Below are 27,263 nucleotides of genomic sequence, written 5' to 3'. Positions count from 1 at the left end.
TTATATGAATGTAACATTTTATTAATCATTATTATGTATAGAGTGTCAATATCTCTAAAAAATACCTTGAAGCCCAGCTCTAAGACAGTGAGTCAAGCCTAGGCAAAAGAGCTTTGCTCACAGTGGGACTAAAGCACTAAAACACAGTGGGACAGAAGGAAGGAATCCTCATTTGCTCCTGCTGGGTGAAGGGTGGACTAGCACATGCAAACCACACAACATGAATGGTTTGGGCCATGCTGATCCATACTGTGCCTCAGGCCCTCAGGCCATAGCTCTGTTCATGGACAACACACCCATGCTCTTTAGGCCTACATTCCCATAGAGACCTGCTGCAGAAGTAACTATGTCAGTTTACAGGTTGGGATGTGGGTGTCTCGCTGCGTTTTTTCCTATATCGTCCCAGTGGCTGGCTCTTGAACACCCAATGGCTTCAGTATTGACCCCTGTGTGGCAAAGTTGTGGGGTTTTGTTTTGTAAAAAAGTTATTTATAATCATAGCAGTTTTATATGTAATACAGTAGGAGGATGAATTTTAAACCTCCCAACACTTATATCTCTCAAAAAAAAAAAAAATATTTCCTATACAATTCTTATAAGTCAGTTTCTGTATACTACATCTTTAAATCTCTAAGGTCCATGTTGCCAGCAGAAACTGACATTTTGTATTCAATTCATTGCAGAATGCTACAGAGGAGAGACACACTGTCCTGTCTCATGGAAATATTACATTTGTTCTTTCTTGTTTTATTGTTCTCTTAATCTAAAATAAGCCATCTCTGTTCATATGCAGAGAGCATACAGGGAGTTTCTTTCTGAAAGACTGAGATCCTGAGGCACTTGGCCTGAGGGTATGAAAGACTAACCATAGTGTAACACAGACATTACTATGTTTCATACAGCCAGCTCAAGTGCCTCGGGGTCTCTTCCTCCTGGCATGGGAAGGATTAGATGCTCCAGCTAAATGGGGTGGGGGAGTATTTGTGCAATAGACTAAGCTATCATTTCAGCCAGACAGTCCATGTGTTTTGACTGCCAGTTACACAGCAACCCAAGCAAATGTCCCAAAAAATCTACAATAAGCAGTGGCTGAAAAAAGCTTTGCAGGTTTTAGTGCTATTCTGGGTTTGTTTCTTTTTAACTGATACTTTTTAGGGAGCAAGGTGAATTGTAAGTGACCATGTGCTAATGTGTCTGAAGGAAGATAGCTTGTGTTTTGGAAGAACCTCATTTCTTTTTAAGAAAAAAACCAAAGACAGGTTTAAATCTTCAAGCTAATCCTCATTGGAAGATAAAATCAATTGGAGTTCTGGAAGGGTGATTAATTATGCTCTCAGATAACCTTTTTGTACATCAGATTAAATGGTTTGGGGCTTCTTTTGGTCTGATTAGAAGTAAATGCCAAATCTGGAGTGTGCACAAACAGTATGAGTGGATCAGTTTGCATGATGTGCACCTCTGTCCAGAGCTTCATCTATTGCTGCTGCATCCTAACAGCCTGTCAGACACAACTTGGTAACAAACTGAGTGTGGAATGGATCTGTCTCTTCCTTGACTTAATGACTGCACTAATCCATGGGAATCCATCTCCTTCCCATGCTGCAATTAAGGCCAGTTTCTATACAAACCCTTGACTCCTGTGCAAAGCCCAAGCATACAAGCTTTGCCCAGAAGTTTGTCACAGGGGTCATGGCATTGACTCTTCCTCCTGACTTCCCATCTCCAGGCCACAGAGCACTAGTAGAGCTGCTTCAGAGTTACCAGCACAGTCACAGGGTTGCAGTTTCCACAACATTGTGCTCTAAATCAGGTTATGGCCATCTTGTTTGTGAATAAGAATTAACCAAGTCTATATACAAACATGTATGTTTAATGTGTTAGTGTGAAGGCATTTCTCTCTGAGAAGTTCATCCAGATTGTTCACGCTTGCAGTTGATTTAGCATTAATGGGTTCTTCATGGGGTATCAGAAATCTCTCTCTCATCACTCTATGAGCATTCCTTTTCTCTGAAGGGGATTCACACTTTGGGATTCAATAGTTTAATATAATTTTAATATAAGCTTTTAAAACTGATTTGCCATTTGATTACAACTTCTATTGACTGATATTTTTGTCACTTCTGTTAAAACATAAATGCAAAGAGAGCAGGCAATGATTATTCATTCATAGGAGAGAGATCAGTGTTTCTGCAAGGGAGAGCTTGTCCAGTTTTGCTTCTTTCCATTCTGTGATATTTAATGTGATAGCAAAGCATGAAAACTCTTAGCTGTTGGCATGTGATCAGATGTGATCTGCAGTTAAGATTGTAGACCAAATTCTGCCTCTGATAACACCCATACAGCTATATTGAAGTCCATGGGGTTGCATAGATGTAACTGAGGGCAAAATTAGACCATATCCTTATTTGCTCTTGCGCTTTTTCTCTTAAACCCTCTTAATAGTCTCTTTGCAGTGAGGTTCAGCTTCATTATTTTTAATTGTGGATTTATTGAATGCTTAGGGCCAGGAGCTGCCCTTGATCTGTGCACAGAATCCCCACTGACCTTCAGAGACGTCCTGTGTGTGCCTGGACTGAAGGCAGTGTGTCTGATTCTGATCTTGATTTACACTGTTGTGAATTAGAAGTAATGCCATTCAAACTGGAGTCACACTGGTGTAGGTGACATCAGAATCAGAGACACTGTATGACTAATAATTGATAATTTGACTTATGTGTAAAAGACCCAAGCAGGCTGGTGTTATGCTTCCATTATATGTCACTAAACACAGTCCAGGGTACTCTTATCCTAAGAGAGAAATGCTAGGTCTAACCAAACAAAAAAATTAGTTAAGGGATTCAGATGTATATGTCTGTGCTGTGTTGTCAGAGATGATTAGTGGGTGATAACTGTGTATGTATAGGATCACTCTCTTTTCTGGACTTATCTACTTTTTTATAGTCTTAGGGGCTGGTGGTTAGGTTAATGTACCCATTGGATAGCTAATTTAATGTATTAGAAAGCAACATAACTGTCATACATTTATACCTCAGCTCACGTGCTAGTCCTTATGTGCTTTTTTTTTTTTTTTTTTTTTTTTAACTTTTCAGTTGATTATATTGTAATTAATTGGACATACATGCGTATGTGTGACTGCTCCTTAGTGACTGGAATCAGCAAGGTTTAATTGTGTCAAAGGCCCTGTGCTGCTAACAGTAAAGGGAGAGTTCCCTTTAGTGTAAGTTGCTAAGCTTTTTCCTGGCAGGAGGTTCTGAGATCTAAGATCTCAGGGGGATAGGGAGAACAGTGTCGTGATTATCTTAAAATCCTATGTGGCTATGGATTTGTTACACTCTGTAAGAATGGTTGGTTCACAGTCTGTGTTTTTCCATGTGTCATGCTGTGTGACAAATATGGGAACTTCTTGCAATATCTTTGGGAGACCATATTGTATGAAGTATTTGACTGAATGGTTTATGTATCTTTGTAGGTCAGGCATTGTATGCACTCCATGGGGGGAGGGTGACCACAGCTCCTCCAGGAAGTGAAAACAGTAGGGGATGATTAAGGCAAATCATTCAGATTATTACACTTCCAGAGAGGTATCACCTCCTGGGGTGGCTTGCATAGTCTGACAGGATTCTCCAGAGACCAACAGTCAAGGAAAGAGTGTTGGGATAAATAACCCAAGTTTAAACTGACTCGGGACCTTTCTTGTAACCACATGGAAAACCAAGTTGTGGGGTTTGAAGAACTGATACCTATCAGAGCCCTATGTTGGAATTGGGGCTGATCTCTGGTAAGCTTTTTAGTGTGTGGGTTCTTTTATTGTTTTATATGCTTTCTCTGTAATGCTTTTACCTTAAGAATAAATATGCTTGCTTAGAAGGAGCTATGTGGTAACTTGTAACTGATCAGAGTAACAATACACTGATCAGAGCCTGTGGAGAGAAAGCAAAGCATAGGCACTGGCTTTTAGGCAGACTGGCCTGCTGAGGATATCAAAGTGTAGTTCTGAGAGCTGTTCAGCTTTAAAAAACTCTGGTCAGAAGGCAGTGAGCCATGGGTCTCCATCCTGGAGAGCTGATGGCTGAGAGACAGAAACCTTTAAGGGAGTGCCCTCACAGATCACACAGTGGGAAATACTGGTGCAGTTACCCTGAAACTGTGACATACTGTACCCTATAAATGTGATTTAAAACAAGGTCAAATATTTGGCTTTTTATCCCTGTCATTGTTCTTTTAAGAGGATGTATTAATTTCCTCCTTTCTTTATTAGAAACTAACATTATCTGTTGATCTAGATATGAAAAGCAGAAGTATCTTTTAGCTGACTTTGAGATCAGCTGATGAAATTTTACCTTTAACACTTGTAGCTGTTTTGTAACAAGTTTGTTTGTTGGTTTTGCTTTTCCTTCTGGGTGTTTTTAACTTACAGCTCCCTGCTGACATTCTGCCTTCATTTTCTTTACATAGCTGCTACAGGAGGTTTTGGCTACATCCTGCTTAGTTGATGCTATCACTCAGTGATCTTTCATTGTTTTTCCTCCTAGAGATCCATATGGAGAGAGTCCTTCATGCCACATGTTTTCTGTGAGCCCTAAGACCGTAGCTGTCTGCAGTATCATCTGAGACCTTGAGAGTCACACATCGTTATGGGAGATTTTCTCACCGACACCACTGAAGAAAGTGCAGATGCATACTGCAAAGACACTCAGACTGAACTGGCAGAGAGAGTAGCAGCCATTGATGTTGCTGTTGGGCCCGATATAGGTGACCAAAATGTTCAAGAAGCAATAGAAGAGAATGACACGGTCTTTTCTGACAGCATAGCAGACATGCAGAGGAATGGGGTCAATAGTGACATGGGAACAAATGAATCTTTATCCTCACAAGACCGAGAGGATGTTCATCAGATGAATGTTCCAAAGAAAGCTGTCACTAGGCCTGTTCTATCTAGCAGAAAATTATCTCTTCAAGAAAGACCTACAGGAAGCTACCTGGCTTCTAACAATGCCCCAGGATATGGTCCTTATGCAACAGGACCTTTAACACATATCTCACCACGTATAGTGAGGAGACCAACGATAGAGTCCAACCGAATCTCCATCTCAGATGCTGAGGTAGGTTTCTTCTCTGATGTAATGACGATGCCAAGGTATGATACTGTCTTTCCTACCTGCTGGTATGAAACTTTAACCTCCAAAGCCAACAGTTTCAGAGGCAGTAAATTAAATTACGCAAAAATGCCTGAAAATAATAAGAAATGATTATAAGCAACTTGTGGCTTAGGGTAGCAGATTGTCCTGTATGCCTGTGCCTTCAACACTTGAATCAGTCTTTACTTCTGTTATAAATGGACCCTCTGATCATACAGGTCCTGATTCAGCAAGATACTTAAGAATGTGCCCAACACATGAGTAGTTCCATTGAAGTTAATGTCTTCCTTATAGCTATTCCAGTTGAATAGTATGAGCAGCAGCACGGTAGAGTAAATTTGGTATCCCATAATTTTTTTTAATGAGTAGCAGTAAGGCTGGTTTCAAATGGATTTTCTTGGCCTTTTTTACAGCATGTGCCCTCAAGAAGTTTATCTGCTGTGACAGCTTTTCCATGATTATTTTATGAGTTTATGTATGGTGGTGATTAGGCATTTCCCATCATGCCACGTGAATGAGGTTGTGGTTATTGGAGACATGATTTAATTTCATGTGAAACGTAAATATATTGTGATTTCCCTCTCCTGATTTTTACATTTGTATTGACTTTCAAAAATAATTCCTCAGGTAGAGGCTAAGTTCCTCAGACAGTATTTCCAGGACTGCATGGGCTCCTACAGAGCCCCACCAAACAGCTTTGTGAATGTGCAGATTACACACTCCTATTTCACACCTCAGAGCCCATTGAATAAAATAAGGCATGCAGCAATCGACAGTGATAACATGAGCAGAACACTGCTTGAATAATTGAGGAAGTGCTCACAGACAACATTGAAACCTTATCAAAGTTTTCTTTGAAAGCTCTGTATGATGAAAAAGGCCTGTATTCCTTTTGTAGACTCTGTAACCCACTCTCAGAATAGCATTTACGACTTCATTCAGACCATGTAAAGCTATTCTGGACAGAGCACTGGGGAATAGTTTGTGGGGAACAATCTAGGGTGATCAGATATTCTGATTTTATAGTGACAGTGCCAATATTCAGAACTTTGTCTTTTATACAGGCACCCATTACCCTCCAACCCCATCCCGAATTTTCACACTTGCTATCTGGTCAGCTTAGAACAATCCTGCATTGGTAGTGAGAAATGAGCAGGACAGAGGCAAAGATGTACTGGTCTTTTCCATCTCTAGTGTGTGGGTTTCTGGGATGCATAAGGCGATTGGTAGTTCTCTTAAGGCCGGATTTCCAAAGAGCTCAGCTCTAGAACTGGTGAGGATTTTTTTGTTGGAAAATGATGATTCATCAAAACCAAAACTTTTCGGGGAAACTTACTGGTTTTGAAAGAGCTTTTGTCAGGAATTATGTCTAAGATCCAGGATAGAATTTAGAGAGAGAGACCCCCATGCCAAAACAGCCAAGAGCCTTGGGGCTAGGGAGACCCAGATTCAAGTCCCTGCGTGAGGTTGAGCAGGAACTTGAATCTGGGTCTTCCATGTCTCCGATGGATGCCCTTTTTGAAAGATCTACATTTTGTTCTGATGCAAAAGAGAAACAAATTCTGAAATCTCAAATATTTTTGCAAAACAGAATTCTTGTTTTCTGGCCAGCCCTACTTAGCTCCCTTTTGTCACTTATTTTGGTGCCTAAATGGGAGCTGAGCTCTTCTGAAAATCTATCCCTGCTTGTAGATGCTGAGCGCTCAAGAATCTAGCTCCTCCATGTATATTTCATTCTGGGCACATGTGTGTTTTCCCAGGTTTCTCTTCCTCTTTTGCTTCCTGTTTCTACCACCCTTTCATCTTCCTCTTTCTTTCCTTCCTCCTTTCTCTACTCTTTACGGAAAGACAGCTGCCAAGCCAATGCAGTTCAATTACCAGTAGTTTCATCTTTCATCATTAGCCAGTATAAATGTAGTGGCATCTCCTGCCTCCACTCCATGGGTGTTGGAGGTCCTTGACTGCAAACACCAGGATTGTCCCTCTGCACATAGTGAAGTGGGGGCAGGATTTGGGGAGTGTACATGGGGGCTCTGGATCCCCAGCTCATCACAGTACACTGCTCCTGAGAGGTTCCTCTGAGCCACTGGGGCTGGGGGCAGGATGGAGTTGAAGGTGGAGATGAATAAGTGCAAGCTGAGTGGTGGGGTCTGACTACACAGATCTAATGGTGTTGTCCTGCATAAAGAGGTTGCTGCTCCAGCCCTGAGGGTGCAGTAGGAGGCACAGAGCACCTGGGATGGGGAATCCTTTTCCCCCTCTATCACCTATACTGAGAATCTTCAGCACAGCCTGATCATTCAAGTAGTTGCTGGAAGAGGAAGGTTCCATGTCTTTTTCCACACCATTGTTGCTGGCAGATCTCCTTTCCCTCTGGCGGCAGCAGGTAGATGGAGGAACAGAATTGCATTTCAGATAGGCTCCACCACTGCAGCTCTCTAATCTCATGGTCTCCTCACATATTTGCATCCCTTACTGTGTGAGAATGTAATAGTTAGGTGGGTTTCAGTGGAGCAACGTGCATTTTGTGGTGTCTACATTGTTTGCTCCACAGGGAGGGTTTCAGTGATGGCTATCGGATGCTTTACTAAAGGTTTTAAGTTACTGCTCCCAGCTGATCCTTATGGCCTAACTCCTAACCCCTTACACCCATGCCACCCCACTGCAGTCAGTGAGGTATAGTTGAGGACAGAAGATAGTTCTGTATTATGGAGGCTGCATAGTCTAGTAGCTAGAGCATGAGCCTGGAAGATAGAACTCTGAGTTCTAATCCAAGCTCTACTACTTAGTTACTGAATGACATTGGGCAAAGTCACTTTACTTCCCTGTGGTTTAATTTTTCCCTTTTGAAAAATGGGTATAATTCTGCTTACTCCCTTTGTAAAGCCCATTGTGATCCTCAGGTGAAAGATACTATAAAAGCACAAATTATTATTACTTGAAACTATTGTTCTATTTTTTGGAGTGGGGGACTTTTGTGAGTCACCGACCAATGGGATAGGAATTCACTGCACTGTAGCACTAGTAAAAAAGAATATATGAATGAAACAAACGAAGTGTTTGCAGTATTCTCTAGCTCCGGTAACATGCTTTAATGGAGCTTCAGAACAAATTTCAGAAAACTTACTTGACTTCCATATGTCAACGTTATTATTCTGCAGTGATTTTTACATTGCTGGGAATGAAACTTGTTTCAAGGTAATTGCAGTGGAATATATTTATAACAAGCTCCAAACTGCAGGGGAATTCAAAAGAATCAAAACCCTTGTATATAAAATCAATATCTTAGTTGATAGTTGTTGCCTTCGAAAAGAAGAAGCTTGGTTTGGAATGCAGATGCAGAGACATTCATTTCTGTGCTACAGTAGCAATTTTTATTGTGCCGTGCTGCATTTTTAATGGTCAGTTTGACGTTGCTATTAAAAGCCCTGCTACATCATGACTGAAATACTTAACAAAGCTGCATTCTGTGGAAAGCATCATTCCTATTAATGGAGAGACGCTGCCGCAGAAAGAGGTGAAGGGATACACTGGCTGGGAGTCTAAGTCAGAGGGTCTTTGGGCTATTTTTAAAGGTAGCCTGTCTTGCAGACTTGCAGGTTTTGTTTTTTGCTTTTTATTATCTGTCTATTTTGAAGTACAGGCTTTTCCCCTCCAGCTCTCTTCCAGAATCATTCATTTGTTCGGTATAGGGCATGGGAATGGATTTGTGTGCCCAGAGAATTTAATTTGTTTCTTTCTATGTGTTTGTACAGTACCTAGCACAATGGGCCCCAGCTGTGATCAGGGCTCTGTAGGCACTACCCTAATTCAAATAATAGTATCTTCCTGTTCACTTTCCAGGCCAGTTCTGGTCTGATTTATATCCAACACAACACCACTGGCTTCATTCAGTTGTTTTCAAAAAGCAAAGATGAACAAAACTTTCTGTAGTTGATAATGCCACACAGTAGGTTCATTTTTATTTCTATAGCTGGATATTTGGCGTGCCAATACGTGTGAACTGAGATGAGAAGCTTCCCTAGGCTCTTGGATAGGAATCTGCAGTCATTATGCGAGAGAGGGGTAGAGTTACCTTGGGGAGAAAAGTTGCTATGGGTTTGTTTGTTTTTTCCCTGAGCTTTGATTCTCATAAGCATTTAGGGATACATTTTTAGGCAGGTTGAGGACTCATGTTGACATGTTCACAAAAGCTTGGTTTTCTGAGAGCAAATTGTAGGTGTTGGTCATGTTTGTGGAATACACATTCCTTAATACATCAGTGTGTCTGTAAGTTTAAGGTCAGCACTGTGATCTGTCCAGAAAAGACTTTTTTCCCCATGGAGCCTAATCCTTAATGGTACATGTGTTAGTCAACCACTGAAATAATGCCCCCTGCTAGTTTTCTTGTAGTAAGTGTCCAGGATAATTGTGCTTGGGTGTTTTACATTACACACTGAAATGAGAGGGAAACATGCAGAAAAGTAGGCTCTGGGTCAGATTTTGAAAGCCTGGCTTCCAGTTTGACACTAGGAATTTTAAGACACCAGGATTATAATTATACCTAAAATTGTATTTACTCATGGAATTTTAAAATGCAACCTCACATTATTATTGTTGCTCAATTGTATTCTAGTAGCATCTAGATTCTAGAGATCCCGACCAACATTGGGGTGCTGTTGTGTGCTGTACAGACACATAGGACATCATCTGTGCCCTGAAGAGCTTTCAGTTTAAATAGACATGACAGACAAAGGGAATTATTATCATTACCATTTTCATATGGGAAACTGAGACACTGGGAGGTGAAATGGCTTTCCCAAGGTCACACAGGAAGTGACAAAGCCAGGAATTGAATATCTCCTGAGTCCCTGACAAGCCCCGCAACTGTAAGACTATTCTTCTCTGGCCATACCATGCACAGATTCAGATAGAGGATAAGAGCCTGCTACTGCTGCTGGCTAATGGAGTAACTCCTTTAGCTCATTTGCAGGAGAACTGTGCTGAAGAGTCTGGGCTCAGTCTCTACTGATGAGTCATCCCGTGGGGTTGTTATACATGCTATTTCCAACTAGGGAGATGGTATTTCAAAAAGAGAAATAGAGGCTGAATCAAATAGAACTCTACTGGACTGTGGTACTGAAAAGCAAGCAGAGGGTGATTGCTTTACATTACAGAGAACAGGATTGATGTTGCTGTCCTGTTAAGAGATGACAGGCAGAGGGAAAATACGGGCAATTACAAAGAAGATCGAGCAGAGGCAAGCACTGCCTAATGAAGCTCAGAGATGCATATATTTGGTATCACAAGGAGAGATGTGAATGAATAGAGTGGTGCACTGGTATCGTTTGCACAACTATCACTATGTTTATCATTTAAGTATGGACATTGTGCTTAGGGCTGTACAGGACACACAATACAGACAGTTCCTCTTCCGGCATACTTGCAGTCAAAACAAGATAGATATGGTTGACAAAGATGCATGAAGAAGCCCCAAGGATGAATAGGAATTTGTGTAAATCTTACACTATTACCTATTCACTCACTCCTTGTATGCTTCACTGCAGAAGATTCATTAGGATGGATTTGAATGAAGAGAGAGTAGTGACTTGGCACACTGGAGTCATCGGGCGGTAAGGAGCATTCCAAGTGTCTTGGTTGACTCCACATTGAGGCTTTTATCCTGCAGGAGTGAGACTGTGGTGATAATTATGATCCTGCTGTACTTAGGCTGCTTTGTATACTGATCCCTAAGGAAGCTTTGGTAAACAGATTCTTTGTGACCTGAGCAGCTAATAGGGCAGACTTGCCTCTCCAGTAGTTGAATAACTTCCAGGTTTCAGTGTAGGTGACCTTTCACAAGTTCTTTCCAGGTGACTTCTATGGAACACATTTGTATTGAAGATGGTGGTGACCTGCATGTGTTAAAGCACCTTTAAAACTGCTCCTTTCTCCTTGCATTGACTATTTGGCATCATCAGTCAATGTCTTTCTAGAGGCAGTGCATCCATCATTCAGAGTAAGCAGTCATTACACAAGGTAAATTTATAGTCTTTGCAAAAATGAAGATTAAATCCATGAACATCCGCACTTTGTCAAGTATACCGGGATAGTCTGCATCAATCAGAAACCAAGATAGATTGTACAGCTGCACTCTGGGATGTATCAGAATTTCCTATGTTACACTGATAGCGATCCGGTATTGGCCATGCTTTCATCAGAGATACCAAGAGTTGCAACAATTCAGTGCTCTGCCACCATAGTTTGTGTTTAAAACTAATCTCAAAAACACTAGAAATGTGCTGCAGGTAGATGGATGGGATGACCTGATAGGTCTATCTACTGTGTGTTATAGAAGAGACTGCCATACACTTAGAGATTTTGTTAGTCCTTTTCAGGTGGCTGTTCCTTGCCCAGAAGGCTGAGTAGAGACTCTCCTTTCAGGAGAGGGGCTAGTTGTTCTTGGACTGTGACCAGAAGGACCCTTTGCATGTTTTCCTGCCCTAACTCTGCCGTACACATGCTCTGTAATTCCTTTAAGATTGATTAATATTACTAACGAGATTACTTGCTTTTCATCCATAGGTCTCAAAATGCCTTTAAAAGGGAAAAAACATGATCTTCAGCTGAAGCACGAAGAGTTTTAGTACTAAGATCCATAACAAGTCATTGCAGAGCTAGGACTAGAACACAGGTCTCCTAATGTAGAGTCCACTGGACTGGACAGTCTCCTTCGATATTAGCTGTCTGTGTACACAGCTTCCTCTCCATTATATACAAGATGATGAAGGGATAGATATGACATACCCAGGATACAATCCAGATTAGTAAGTAGCTGTGTCACCCCTGCCCTCTAACCGGGGGGTAGTCTTTACTATGCTTTGCTATTGTAGCTTCTAGTCTGGACTGCTCAGGAACATCCTCCCGGATGCAAGTGTCCAGCTGTGTCTGTGTGTGTGCTGCAGCCAGCCAGCCACAGCTTGGCTCTTACCAGCCTTGGTTATACTGCAGGATGACCCCCAACACACACCCTGTCTTAGATTCCCCCCAGAAATGTGTCTTATATTGCCCAGCCCTCTCCTGACAATAGAATTTCATATGAAGTCCGTATTTCTTTAGCAGAAATCAAGTGCACACACCTAGTTACCCCAAATGGAGTTTTACAAACACTTCAATTTAAACGCACTAGATTAGATCTGTCACAGTAAATAGGAAGGGAATAGACTGAGACATTTAAAATAAATAGCTAGTTTATGTGGTGTAGGCAGTTTATCTCTGTTATGCCTTATATTCTGTGTACTATACCTTTAAATGGAGAGAAATTCCCGATGCTGCTGAATAGATAGCTGCCATTTTTTTCAGAGATACAGAGTTACAAAGGAGATATACACACTGCACTCTCTTTCTCAAGGGAGAATTTACTGTTGTTCTGAAATATGTCATTGTGACTGAAAGTATGTGGTAGATCTTTGCATGTAAACAAACATGTTTAACAAATTGAACAAGAAGGGAACAAAATAAGACATTGCATTAAAACAAAACAATGGATTTCATCTTCTTTCAGTGTGTGAGGGGAGGCTGAACTGTTGGCTTTTTCATTCGAAACATACGTGATTCATTCTTTAACTGGTAGCTGTATCCAAAAGAAAGAAAAAATAATAAACCCCAAGTCTCAAAATCTGACGAGAACTGGGCCATCTGAGTTCAGATACTGGGTATCTGTATCAGAAAATATTTATGGAACATACAGGATAGCTGTGTGACCTGAATGTGTAACAAGAAGCATACAGCAACTACAGTACACATTACCCAGTCTATAAAGAGTGTACGGTAGTGATAGTAAAGGCCTTACCTACTGCCTCTTTGTTACTGCTGAAACAGTTGAGGTTAAGCACCATTCCTCATATTATAATACAACTGGAAATGGCCTTGTTAACATTTGCTGGCTGTCAGTTATTAAAGGTAACCTGCAAAAGGGAGGGAAGGTAATTGCCCGTACGTCCTTTTTGTTTATTTGTTTCTTTATGACTGGTAAAGAGATCCTGTAAGGTTTGTTTTTGGTTTTTGTTATTTAACAGTTGTTGGAGGTTTTTTTCTGCTTGTTTTTTTGCATTGTAAATTCAGGCCCTAACAAGCCTACAGATCTTTAGTGAAATGATGACATCATAAGGGTCAGGAATGTTGAGCTAGTGAGAAGGGGATAGGATTTTTAGTCAGACTATTAAAGAACTCTTTGATTTTGCTAACACCTATTTAGCTTCAGTGACTAATATTTTAGAAGAAAGGATGTTAAGCCACTCACACAATTAAGGAGTGAGAGCTAACATTATACCATATCTGAGTCACCCAGTAGGTCCTCCAGCAAAGGCCAAGAAGACCAGAATTGGCATTCTTGATTCCAGGTCATCTATAACTTTCTCAATGGTGAAGGCTGTTGTCAATATCCATTCATAGATGTTAAGCCTCATTGGTAGTGGGGTGTTTGCTGGACACTTTCCAAAAGAAAAGAGTCTAAAATTTCCCACGGGTGTGAAGATTCCTTCAAAAGATTATACATCCTTTCAGATTAATATCACTTCTTCACAGTCCACTCGTGGGTGAGTAGGCATGTTAAAGTCTGACCTAGAAGTGGTAGAAAGCCCTCAGGAGATCTCATAAGAGGTAAAGTTGAACAGGGATTGAAAGAAGTTTTTGAAAAATGGTTGAGAGTCATATGCAAGGCATTATGGGTAGACAGTGGTTCTGTTAAAGACAAACATTCAGAATAGTCATAGTACCCTGAGTTCAGGCTAGTTTAAATACAAATTCTTTCTAAAAGGATCTAACCCAGTTGGATGGATTATTTTCTACAAAAAAGGGACAGGAGTAGCAAAAACCCCATCTACATCCATCATTAGAATTTAAATGAAAGCTACCCTTTCTTATTACACAGAGTGAAACTCCATCAGTGGGAGCCTAGGGATACTCAGGAATCTGTTCCATTCCCTACATCTGCAATAGTAAGATGGTTTGTCTAGAGGAGTCAAGCAAGTTCTGTTTTTATGCCCTCCCGCTACCCCCTGCAGTTTCTGTCTGTCTCAGTCAAGCATGCGCTGCAGTATTCACTTCCCCAACATGCCTAGTAGATTAAGCATGTCCTTCAGTATTGAGTCTAAGCATATGCAGTGCTTAGTCATTTAGATAGACGATGCTTCTGACAGTAGCTCACCCTACTGTAGGCTTAAAATATTTATCTTGGAAGAAAGTCTTTGTCCTATAAATAACCTCAGACAGCAAAATGTGTGTGTTTGGGCAAAAGGAGGGGAATGTGTAGGCTCTGGTCATAGATTTAAAGGTGGAGGAGGCTTTGGAATTACTTCAAATTAAAGTTGCAGGAACTATTTGAAGCCTACATCCCAAGGAAAGGGAAAAAAATTCATAGACAAGAGTTGTAGACCAAGCTGGATGAGTAAGCATCTCAGACAGGTGATTAAGAGAAAGCAGAAAGCCTACGAGGAGTGGAAGATGGGAGGGATCAGCAAGGAAGGCTACCTCTTGGAGGTCAGAACATGTAGAGATAAAATGCAAAGGAAATTAAAACCAATAGTAAAAGATTCTATAGCCATATAAATAGGAAGAAAGCAAAGAAAGAAGAAGTGGGACCACTAAACACTGAGGATTGAGTGGAGGTTAAAGATAATCTAGGCATGGCCAAATATCTAAATACTTTGCCTCCATTTTTATTGAGGCTAATAATGAGCTTGGGGATACTGGTAGATTGGCTAATGGGAATGAGGCTATGGAGGTAGAAATTACCACATCCGAGGTAGAAGTCAAATGAACAGTTTAATCGGACTAAATTGGGGGGGCCAGATAGTCTTCATCCAAGAATATTAAAAGAACTAGTACATGGAATTGCAAGCCCATTAGTAAGGATTTTTAATGAATCTGTAAACTCAGGGGCTGTACTGTATGACTGGAGAACTGCTAACATAGTTCCTATTTTTAAGAAAGGGAAAAAAAGTCATCTGGGAAACTACGGGCCTATTAGGTTGACCTCAGTAGTATGTAAGGTCTTGGAAAAAATTTTGAAAAAGAAAGTAGTTAAGGATATCGAGGTTAATGGTAATTGGGATAAAATTCAACATAGCTTTACAAAAAATAGATTGTGCCAGACCCACCTGATCTCCTTTTTTGAGAAGATAACAGATAGGGATTGAAAGAAGGGAATGCAGTGGATCTAATTTACCTAGATCTCAGTAAGCCATTTGATATGATTCCGCATTGGGAATAATAAGTTAAATTGGAAAGATGGGGATTAATATGAAAATTGAAAGGTGGATAAGGAACTGGATAAAGGGGAGACTACAATGGGTCATACTGAAAGTTGAACTGTCAGGCTGGAGGGAGGTTACTAATGGAGTTCCTCAGAGACTGCTCCTGGGACCAATCTTATTTAACCTTTTTATTACTGATCTTGGCACAAAAGTGGGAATGTGCTAATAAAGTTTGAGGATGACACAAAGTTGGGAGGTATTGCCAATACAGAGAAGGATCAGGATATCCTACAGGAAGATCTGGATGACCTTGTAAACTGGAGTAATAGAAATAGGATGAAATTTAATAGTGGAAAGTGCAAGGGGACATTTAGGGTCTAAGCAAGAATTTCTGCTATAATCTAGGGACACATCAGTGACCGAGGAGGAGAAGGACTTGGGTGTGTTGGTTGATCACAGGATGACTATGAGCTACCAATATGATGTAGCTGTGAAAATAGCTAATGCGGTTCTTGGATGCATCAGACGAGGTATTTCCAGTAGAGATAGGGAGGTGTTAGTACCGTTATACAAGGAGCTGGTGAGTCTGGAATACTACGTGCAGTTCTGGTCCCCCACGTTTAAGAAAGATTAATTCAAACTGGAACAGATGCAGAGAAAGGGATACTAGGATGATCCACAGAATGGAAAATCTGCCTTATGAGAGAAGACTCAAGAGTGTGGCTTGTTTAGCCTAACCAAAAGAAGGCTGAGGGGAGATATGATTGCTCTCCATAAATACATCAGAGGGATAAATACCAGGGAGGGAGAGGAGTTATTTAAGTTCAGCGCCAATGTGGACACAAGAACAAATGGATATAAACTGGCCATCAGGAAGTTTAGACTTGAAATTAGATGCAGGTTTCTAACCATCCGAGGACTGAAGTTCTGGAATAGCCTTCCAGGGGGAGCAGTGGGGGCAAAAAACCTAGCTGGCTTCAAAACAGAGCTTGATAAATGTATGGAGGGGATGGTATGATGGGACAGCCTAGTTTGGCAATTGACTGATCTTTGACTACTGGTGGTAGATATGCCAGTGGCCTGTGAAAGGATATTAGATGGGGTAGATTTTGAGTTATTACAAATAATTCTTTCTTGAGTGTCTGGCTGTTGAGTCTTGCCCACATGCTCAGGGTTTAACTGATCGCCATATTTGGGTTCGGGAAGGAATTTTCCCCCAGGGCAGATTGGCAGAGGCTCTGGGGGTTTTTCGCCATCCTCCATAGCATGGGGCATGGCTCACTTTATGGTGGATTCTCTGTACCTTAAAGTCTTTAAACCATTATTTGAGGACTTTAATAACTCAGTCATAGGTTAGAGGTTTATTACAGGAATGGGTGGTAGGTGAGGTTCTGTGGCCTGCATTGTTCAGAAAGTCAGACTAGATGACCATATTGGTCCCTTCTGACCTTTAGAGTCTATGAGTCTGAGATAGAAGGACCTTTCATGAGAGTCACTGAACAGGCTGCATTTGTAAAACCTCATGTCAGATTTGTTTAAAAGAAATGCTTTATTTTTACATTCAGTTTTGCAATTAATTTGGAATCTCAGGCACTAGTGAAATCTACCTCAGTTAGTGGATACCAACAAACTGTTTTAAAAAGACATTTGATTTAGGGACATATGGCCAGATTTGTAAAGGTATTAAGGCACCTAAAGATGCAGACAGGTGCATAGGCACTTAACACCTTTTTATCACAAAAGATTTGTGGCCTCTGGAGCCAAAGCATCTGCATTTGGACTTTCTAAAGTGACCAGGATGTCTTTTTTATTTATTTATTTATTTGTGTGTGTGTGTGTGTGTGTGTGTGTGTGTGCCCTACTTTAGATACATTAAGGGAACCTGATTTTCAGAGGGTGGGCTATTTGTTACTAAACTACAGATCACAAAGGCCTTGTAACCCTGACATGGCCTCAGCTGGTGTTAATTGACAAAGATAGCTCCATTGATCAAGGCACCCACAAATTGATATATACAAAATTATTGGGGCACTTGTGAAAATTTAGGCCTCTTTTGATTTGACTTCAGGTACTTTGACATGAATGAAGCTACTCTGAGGAGCTAGCCCATTGTATTATTTGATAGTCTGCAGCACAGTGTCCAGCCATTTACACCCTCCCTTGAAGCACTGTTTTCTTTCCTTTGTGTGCATTCTCTTTCCCTAATCCCTCTGAAATCAGATTAAGATTCAGAGTGTTTTCTCTTTTACGTATGTATGCCATGATTGATTCAGCATTCATAGCTGGAATCAGATGATTAAAAAAATTTTGGAAATGCTTGAGATTTAGAAACATTTCACTTTTACACTCAGAATAGTCATGTTGTCCTGTAACCTTAATATGAGCAGCATGCTGGGGCCATATGAAATGGAAAGGTGCCACAGATTGATAATCCATTCTCTTTAGACATGCTGAAAGTTGGGAAAATCAGCATTATCTCAGTTCCCAGCATGTGTAATTGCTGCTATACTACATTTTTTTTATTGGTGGCCACTGTATATTTGTCCAAAACATTGTCAAGCATGATTTGCTTGTTTAGTTCTGATTCTTTTCCATGTACGTGGGTGTAAATCAGAAGTAGCCCTACTGAAGTCTATAAATTAGATCAGAAACTGGTCTTCAGAGCTGAGCCTTTATCTTAAGCTCTCCTCTTCCCATCAAGTTATGAGTACTGAATAGTATAAATGGAAGTGAATTACTAAAGTTTTCCTGGTCTTCATTTCAGATGCTCCATAGACATCACTGAACGGGAATTTATCCCTGTGCAGAGGGTCAGCATGAGTCCCTATATACATCTTAAGCCTGACTTTGAATATCCTATAGTGGCCCTCTGCAAAGCTGTAGCTGTTAGATGACCTTTTTTGGGGACTCCATGCTTAAGTTTTCGATAGTGTCTAGTGATTTTGGGTGCCCTACTTGAGACACCTTTAAAGGGACTGATTTTTTCCCCAAAGTTCTGGGCACCCAGGCCTTCTGAAAATAAGGCCCCTTTAAAACGTCACAAGCTGGGTGCCCAAAAATGGAGGCACCCAAAATCACTAGTCACTTCTGAAAATGTAGGGCCCCATCAGCATTTCTTCCATGTGCATGTAGTTTTTTGAAGCAGACCACTTGCTGGCCTGAATCTTGATCCAAAAGTATTTGTGAGGCTCAGCCTCAGCTAACGGAAAGTGTTAAATATGGAGTGGAAACTGCTACTGAGTTTAGAAAAAACATCTTTGTCTTTTGGCCACCTGCACTCCTGGTGCTGTGTTGTATATGACATCTGTGAGCACCCATTGCATTAGCTGTACTTTGGCTGCTGCTGAGCAGTGCTAATGGTGTCTATTTAGACAAGTATTAACCCTATTAATGTAAGCAGAATGTGATAACTATAATTTATAGCAGCTAGAAGCTGTTCCAGAAATTCAACATTATCCTTGCCTGGACTAACACACCTCCTTTTGTCTTCCTTTCTGCTGTAAGATGGCCCCTCTCAAGCCCCTTAGCTGCAGAGACGTTAGTTTTCATCCACTAAACCTGCCTCAAACACCTCCAGCACAGAAGATACCCATTTCAGCATAAACGCATGACTTTCAGCAACATTAGCTCCATACTGGTAGGTACTGGAGTCCAATTTTCCTATAGAAGCCGCTGCCTCATTTGAGCTATTAATAGACCTGGTTCAACCAAATCTTTTATAAACTCAGTTGCAACCTTAACTAATGGGGTGGGGTTTTTTTCCTCTCCATAATACCATATGGGAGGCAGCATGCTTTAATAGTTAGAACAGGAAATTAGGAGGCAGGAGATGAGAGTTAAATTCCTGCCTCTGCCATTGACTTGTTGTGTGTCCTTGGACAAGTCACTTTATTTCTGTTTCCAGGTTACCCAGTCTCTAAAATGGAGATCATAATATTTACCCACATTATGGAAAACAATTTTAGCTCCTCTGTTGAAAAGTGCTATATTAATGAAATTATTATTACTACAATGTCACTCTCGTAGGTTGCTGTGGCCCATTGCAGAAGAATGTAATATTTTTTTACAGGGGAAATAACTCTATGTCAAGCCAAATGGTATGTCAGAGCTGATAATATTTCACAGCTGGGATGCCTGAAATAGGAAAATATCAGTAGCAATAATGCTCCCAAATATGTCCATTGACATATTTTCCCTGACTTCACCACATCCAATCTGCCTTTCCCCCTCCGCAGGAGGATTTCTGTCGAAGTACTGCAGTCCCATAAATCACCCTGGGTCTCCACTTCATCCTTTTATAAAAATCAAGATGCCAGGCTTGTCCCTGTATCAGCCCCATTTGTTGAACTGACTCTTTCTGTAGGGATGAAATTCCAGTTTTCTAGTTCAGTTTCACGAAAGACGCTCCACCTCCTGGTAAGCTTTAAAGGAAAGGAAAAGGGAGGCAGATTACCGTGAGAGCAGAGAGAGAAATAGGTGGCAGGCAGCATCCAGTGCTAGGGTGCAGTGCAGCAGAAATAAATTATTGGATCCATTAAAGTTTAGCCAGCTAAAGCACTGCGCATTAAATTCTGTTAGAATCTTGAGAGGGATGATAAACATAGCTCACAAGTCAGTATCTAGAAGAATCTGGTTGCTGAACGCAAGTTAAAGGCTGAAATTACACTTAGCCTGCTTACTTACAAAAGCCATTGCGTTAATAATAAACTGGTTTATTAAGAGTTTTACTTATTTTATCCAGCTTGTTGCATTGACAGTCCAGACTGCCCCAACGTCAAGCACTGTCCTGGAAACCAGTAAAATGAAATTACGGTTAGATGTTCTTGTTTGTTCTCATACCCTAGAGCTGAAGCAACATGGCAAATGGAAAAAGATGGCTTAAAGTCTGGAAGGACTTTATTTGTGTCTGTGACTACTGAGGCGGTTTCCCGACTCCTACTCCTTACTTGGGCGGGATACATATTTGAATTAGATCTTATAGGTAAAATATATGTAATAGGTGCAATTTTCAAAATTGCCTATGGGATAGATTTTTCAAAAGGACAAATGGCACTTAGGCATCTAACTCTTATTGATTTTCAATGGAATTAAACACCTAAGTGCCCTTCAAAAGCTACCTCTATGTGATTTAAGAGCAAAAATTCCATTGAAAGTCAATGGGCCTTGTAATCCTAAACCATTTAGGCCCAGTGATTGATTGTAATTTCTTTCTCACCCCCACTGAGCTAGAAGAAAAGCCACACTAATTCTGTGTGTAAAGAAAAAGGACTCTGGATTGTATTTCTTAATCCTTAATCAGGCAAAAGTCATAAGAACAGCCATAGTGGGTCAGACCAATGGTCCATCAATCCCAGTATTTTGGTCTTCCGACAATAGCTAATGCCAGATGCTTCAGAAGGAATGAACAGAACAGGTAATCAGCAAGTGATCCATCCCGTCGCCCATTCCCAGCCACTGGTAAACAGCAATACCTGCCTATCCTGGCTATAGTCATTGATGGACCTATCCTCCATGAATTTATCCAATTCTTCTTTGAACCCTCTTATAGTCTTGGCTTTCACAACATCCTCTGGCAAGGAGTTCCACAGGTTGACTGTATATTGTGTGAAGAAATACTTTCTTTTGTTTGTTTTAAAACTCCTGCCTATTCATTTCATTTGAAATCCCCTAGTTTTTGTGTTATGAGAAGGAGTATATTACACCTTCTTATTTACTTTCTCCACACTAGTCATGACTTCATAGACCTCTATCATATCCCCCTCTTAGTTGTCTCTTTTCCAAGCTGAAAAGTCCAGTCTTATTAATCTCTCCACATATAGAAGTTTGGTCCCATAGACAAAACATATATACAGTAGAGCCCCGTTTATCCTAGCCTTTCCATATTAATTAAACCAGGGCTGATAGCGGGAGCCCCACCACCTGGGGCTGAAAGACATAGGAGTATTTGGTATATGTAAGAAATACAAATTGCAATCCTATTAATTTTATTTTATTATAATGATTGATGGCATTGGTAGGCTTTGAACTTGCTTAAAAATTGTAAATATATCAATAAAACGTTGTTTTCAATGGATATCTATATATATATTGTGACTAGGGAAACTAAAGTTTCAGTATTTCATTTTAATTGTGGAAAAACAAGGATTTTTTTTATTGGAGAATTTGGGGGTCTTTATTATGGAAGATTAGGATCTCTGTTCATCAGTGAATGCTCTGACAACGCATTCTTCTTGCTGTAGATCATGATGGAAGTCACATATTGTGGTTTCATTAAAACACAGACATTTTATCTCCAGCAAAATAAGATTTCACTTTAGTTTTTGTGGAATGCTTTCAAGATAATAAATACACTGCAGTGTTTGTTTGCTATCTGAGCATGGTAATTTATCCTTCCTCTCATCTTTTTATTTTCTTTTTGGTAGTTATTGATGATACAGGGTCTGATTTTCAAAAGTGTTGAGAAACTGCAATTCCCAGTGAAGCCAGAGGGAACTCACTGGGCTTGTCTTCACTTACCTCGGAGATTTGGCGGCAGTCGACCGGAGTTATGCAAACTACGCAAAAAACTTGTGTAACTTACGTTGATTTCTTTGTTTCTGTTTTTCGCACCGTATTCACTGCACTGTGCCAACAGGAACCGCGTTCCTGTTGATGCAGCGCTATGCCACTTGAGAAGATGGTCTTAATACGTCGATTTCTGGATCGACTGAGCGGATCTTCACTGACCACTTAGTCGATCCAGATAAGTCGATCTGACGGCGGCGAATTTGCCACCGTCAGTGAAGACATAGCCACTATCTCTGAAAATCAGGCCTTGGGTACCTAATCATTCTGGGACAAATTCTCCCTTTATTTACATTGTGTAACTTTGACTTTCAATGGGAATTGAGCACCTGACTTATTTAGGCACTTTTGTAAATCCCACTAGGTACCTATCTGCATTGTTATGTGCCTAAGTACCTTTGTGAATCTGGCCCAATGTAAAGCTCGCTGTTCACTTCATTGAGAGTTGGATCAGCTCCACATACACTTAGCCTGATCTATTTAGCATAATTCCAAAATGAAGGTCCACGACAGGATGTGCTATGCATGGGGGTGGATCTGACAATATTTAGTGGTGTGGCACACTTTGAAAACTCTCCCATGGTTGCTATGTATCCAGCATGTGTTTAATGTGGAAGATATTCCTAAGCTCATGCCATGCATGCACATATTGCTACATGTCTTATACCCCTGTTGTACTCTGGGGAAGGTTTTAACTCATTGTATTGTGTCTAGTGCCAAAAACTTGCACACCCATGGGTGGTCTGCTAATGTGGAGATACTGGGCCAGATTTGGAAAGGATTTAGGCACTTGATTTCAGTGACTGATAGGCACCTAGGCATGTTTGAAAATAGCAGTGGTGACTGTTTTCATCTTTAGGTGCCTAAATACTTTTGAAAATCTGGCCCAGAGAGCTCATGTGGGCCTTTATAGATGGTGATGATATCTTTGGTTAGAGTCTGACTCTTTTCTTGGCCCACAGAATTACCCAGGTAAAATTTCACCCTCAGAGAAGTGAACCTTTGATGATAAAGATTTCAAAAAGCCTCTGACCCATGTGTGCATAGGGCTCTGAAGGTGGTAACGGGGTATAGTTAATTTTCGGAGTAGAAATGCACTTTACAATACTGTGATTTTTAAGTTTCCAGTGAATTGTGTCTTATTCTGAATGGAGCATTAAAAAAACACCTTTAGCTCCCTAGATGGAGCCCATGACTCATAAAATGGTGCAGATCCCCATGGAGCTGCCCAGCGCATGCAGATGTGTGGGAGGAATGGAAGGTCCCACACAGGCAACACGTTGTACTACTGCTTTGACAGTTGTCATTAACTCAGCTGGGCTGGGCTTCTGTCACATCTGGGGTTTTTTTATCCTACTTTATTGAGGAAGACAAATCAGTTTCACTTGAAATTAAAGAACAGTGTTTTATTTAAATACAGAGGATTTCCCTAGACAATTGTCTCCTCATAACAATAAAATAAACAATGGATTGAACATATTATTGCTATTCACATGGTCCCACTTACAACAGGAGAGCAGCTCAGTTATTTCTCTCTCCCAAGAGCAACCAGCAGCTGTCTGGCCGCACTTTGTCATCCCTCACAGGGAATATGGCTTAAGCAGAACCTAACTTAGTCTTCGCTGCTTAAAGGCACAGTCCCACCAATTAAGGAGAATGGGTTCATTACACAGGCCAGCCTGGTTATTGAAGATCTCAAATCTAAATCCTAAGAGTCATGCCTAGTTTCTTTGTTTCATCTTAGCATTCTGATGCTTGAGGCCTGAAACCTGGTCCTAACTCATTTATATAGCTTTAAATGACTGTGTCAGAGTAACTGAGTACATCCAACTATTGTAGGCAACAAAATGGTAATTCCACCCTAATTACAATTTTGCATTGATCTGTATACAGCGTAGTCCAGTGGTTTTCAACCTGTGGTCCACAGCCCTCAGGGATCTGCAGATTATGTTTAAGATTTCCCAGAGGGTTTCCACCTCCATTCAAAATTTTTTACCAGTCTGCAAATAAAAAAGGTTGAAAACCACTGGCATAATCCATCCATACTTACTGGAATTTCACTCCTTGATAACTCACAAATGGAGGTCAATGCAGTTCACAGGTAATTTATTCTAATAAATATCAGATCAATTTGAGAGTTCATTATTCTTTTTTGTCGTAGTCTTTCAAATGAGCTTGCCTGAATGCTTGTTTCTTTTAAAATGTGCATTTTTTGTTCTGAATGTTTGAATTCTGTTCCTTGTTAACTTTAGTTGTTAGATACAACCTTTCAAATTTTAAACATAAAAGGGCTAGATTCTGCTCTTATTATACCAGTAACTTTATTGAAGTGTGTGGAATTACTCCAGACTCAGAATCTGGCCCATAATTACTTTGTCCTATTGTCATAAAAATGAGGTAACTATAAATTAACTATGACTTAAATATAATCATGGATTAAATAAGCCTTAATACTTCTGTCTTCAGGACTTTGTCTCCACTTGGTATTGATTCAAGCTCACAGTAATTCCCTTTTACTAATACCCTAATTTTTTTCTCTTTGTGATCTGCAGGACTGTGTGCAGTTAAACCAATACAAGCTGCAAAGTGAAATTGGCAAGGTATGTTAGTGTAATTAATGTTTGTATTACAGTAGCACCCAGCAATCCCATTGTGTTAGGCACTATACACACACAAACACATGAAGATATGATCCTTGCCCTAAAGACCTATATAGTCCAAATATAGTCCAAGACTATATTCAGCCTTTCTTTTCTTCCCTCTTAGTTGTCTTATCAAGTTTTGCTCAAGCTCTGTGTTGAACTGCTTTCTCTGAAGTTTACATTTATTTTCCTTCCAACAGAAGGAAATTGAGCTGGCTCTCTTCCAGGGTGTTTCTTACCAAATGTAATACCAAGGTCCTTTCATGAATTAATCCAACCAATGAGAAAAGACAGATAAAGGCAGGCACTTGTTTTCCATCAGGAGTGGTTAAGTTCTTATTTCTATGTAGAATTTGCTGATTTTATTCTATTCTGTATTTGAAAGTCTCAAAATGATTCAGAAGAGATTCACTGAAAGTTATTTAAAGGTCTGAATTGGTGAACACTTCAGACACCTGCACATTTGGATTCATGCCATAGCTGCAGATGGATCAGTGAAAGATGGTTCTCTAAAGGCAATACCTGCTATTGCTATCTGTATATTCCAATTGGAAGTGACTGCACCTGCTTCAGCAAGTAGTTTCACTTAAAAGGTTATTAGCGCAAACTTCTCTAGGACTCACAGACCATAACCACTTCAGAGAGATGTCTTCTTATTTACCAGTTGACTGTATGGATCAGTTAAAGCATCCAGATTAGCAAGCACGAGGTTGTAGTAAAGTAGGTATCTTATAAGCGTGCTGTGATTCTGCACTGCAGCAAGTCCCTGGGGTGGTAGTAATTACTGTGTATATCAAAACATATGTGTGGCTGATTTCCAAGTTTAAGCACCTGTTTTCTGTGACAAGAAGCCACAGTTGCTGCCTTCTCTTTGCCCTTCATGTGCTTTCAGGAATGGGGGAAAGAACAGTGCCTGGTTTCTGCTACAAGGCTTTGAATGTACCTTTCTAGATTAATTGTGTAAGGGTTCAGTTCATGGAGAGAGCAGAATCAGGAAGAGAATAGTGGAGATCCTTGCTAATTCTCAATTGTGCTCATTTCCAGACTTGATGATTCTCATTCACAGACATTCTCTGAGAGGCCTTCTGTCTGCTTATCAGAGCTCTAGACAGGTCTCATATCACCAAGAAAGACTTCATGACACATAAGCAGTTTACTACAACTTGTAATTTCATTACTAGACGTTTACCTTAAAAAATAAAATGGAGATTGGTCCAGGCCCCAAAGTTCAGAGAGCTGCCATTCTGAAGGTGTTTGGACCTGAGTCTTTGCCCATTATAGAGGTAGAAACCAGCTGCAAATTCAGATCTGGCGTCCAGACTTTTCCATGGTTCCAGAGTGTTTGGATATGGGGATTCTGCTTTGGGCCTCACCTCCATTTAAAGCTAAACTACATCTATCAGAATGAATTAGCAAAGCCCTATCCTTATATTTTAAAAATTTTATTTCTTTAATTAGGGCCACTTTGCAATACTCTTACTCCCTTGTGTAGTACCTTACTCTTCCATTAAGTCCATGGAGGTCAGTGAAGAGTATGTTGCTGTTCAAGATGAGTAAATGTATCACAGCCGAGCCCTTAAAGTGAAATTCACTCTTATGTAGAGGGCCCATCAAGCCCTATGTACTCATTAAGACCCACTTAAACCCTATTTTGATGGCTTTAGGGGGACATAAGGAGTATACAGGGTTTATGCAATCCTTCTGCACAGGGGTGAATTTTGTTTGCCACGTTTAAGAATTCACAATGAGCATGATCCATAGCCCAGTGAAGTAGATATAAAGACTCCATTGTCTCCAGTGGGCTTTGGATCAGGCCCAAAGCTTTGCTCACGAGCCCTTCCTGAGATTTAGGGTCTCATTCCAGCTCTTAAGTCAATGGAAATGCTCCTATTGATTTCAGTGGGAGCTGGATCAAGCCCTTAATAAAGTTCTTATACATTTATTCAGTGGGTAACTATTGGAAAAGGAATCGAGTTATAGTTTAATGTTTTGGCCATGTAAAATGTATGGTGTTGACAAAAAGCTAGGTGAAATTTCAGTGGTTTTGCTTTGAACTCCTATTGGAACTGTCATGTTCCACATGCTCTGGTACTGACCTTTCCACGAACTGTTTCTGACCAGGCAACACACATACACAATAGAACTGTGCCAATTAACATCAGCTGAAGATATGACTCACAAAGTGTTAATTTCCTATAAAACCAGTGCATATTAAGTCCCCGTGAAAATGGTGGCGACTACCAGCTGTGAGAGGGATGTATGAAGAGAATTAAAAAACTCGCACAGAAATACAAAGACTTTGAAAAGTAAATTTTCCCCAATATTCAACGTATAGTAGAAATATAACCTTGGCTCAGGGCATTTGCTGAGGATTAATAACTGGTTGGAGTTAATGACCTGAGGCACAGTTCCTTCCAGACGGTCATTAATCCCCAGAAAATGCTCTGTGCCTCCATCATTATTGCCTAAATGAAATAGCTGCCAGGAGAGGAAGGACATTGTCCCTGGCATTGAACATAACAATGAAGAGGAAAGAAACTCCTTTTGCCCCTGTATGTGTCTTGGTCTATCTGAGTTATATTTTGTAGGGGGGAGGGAGCTGCGCTGCATGACACAATCTGACATCCTCTGGAGCTTTTGCTCAAGGCTGTTGAGGGTACTTCTTATTTTTCACTGCAAAGCCA

At 40.5% G+C, this 27,263-nt stretch overlaps 1 protein-coding gene across 2 annotated transcripts in view; it reads left to right on the top strand.

The window, feature by feature from the left end:
* Nucleotides 1-27,263, top strand: part of CAMKK1 (calcium/calmodulin dependent protein kinase kinase 1) — a 156,295-nt gene that overhangs the window by 55,459 nt on the left and 73,573 nt on the right. For both annotated transcript variants that reach the window (XM_067537859.1, XM_067537858.1), the window contains 2 exons: nt 4,533-5,102; nt 24,490-24,537. In XM_067537859.1, the coding sequence (XP_067393960.1) occupies nt 4,635-5,102; nt 24,490-24,537 (516 nt within the window). In that variant the 5' untranslated portion in view covers nt 4,533-4,634. The remainder of the gene's footprint in view (nt 1-4,532; nt 5,103-24,489; nt 24,538-27,263) is intronic.

Source organism: Emydura macquarii, unplaced genomic scaffold (assembly GCF_026122565.2).
Source record: "Emydura macquarii macquarii isolate MOO-44397 ecotype Brisbane River unplaced genomic scaffold, CSIRO-AGI_Emac_v2 contig_450, whole genome shotgun sequence".
Taxonomy (NCBI): Eukaryota; Metazoa; Chordata; order Testudines; family Chelidae; genus Emydura; species Emydura macquarii.
This window is presented reverse-complemented; position numbering and strand designations above follow the sequence as displayed.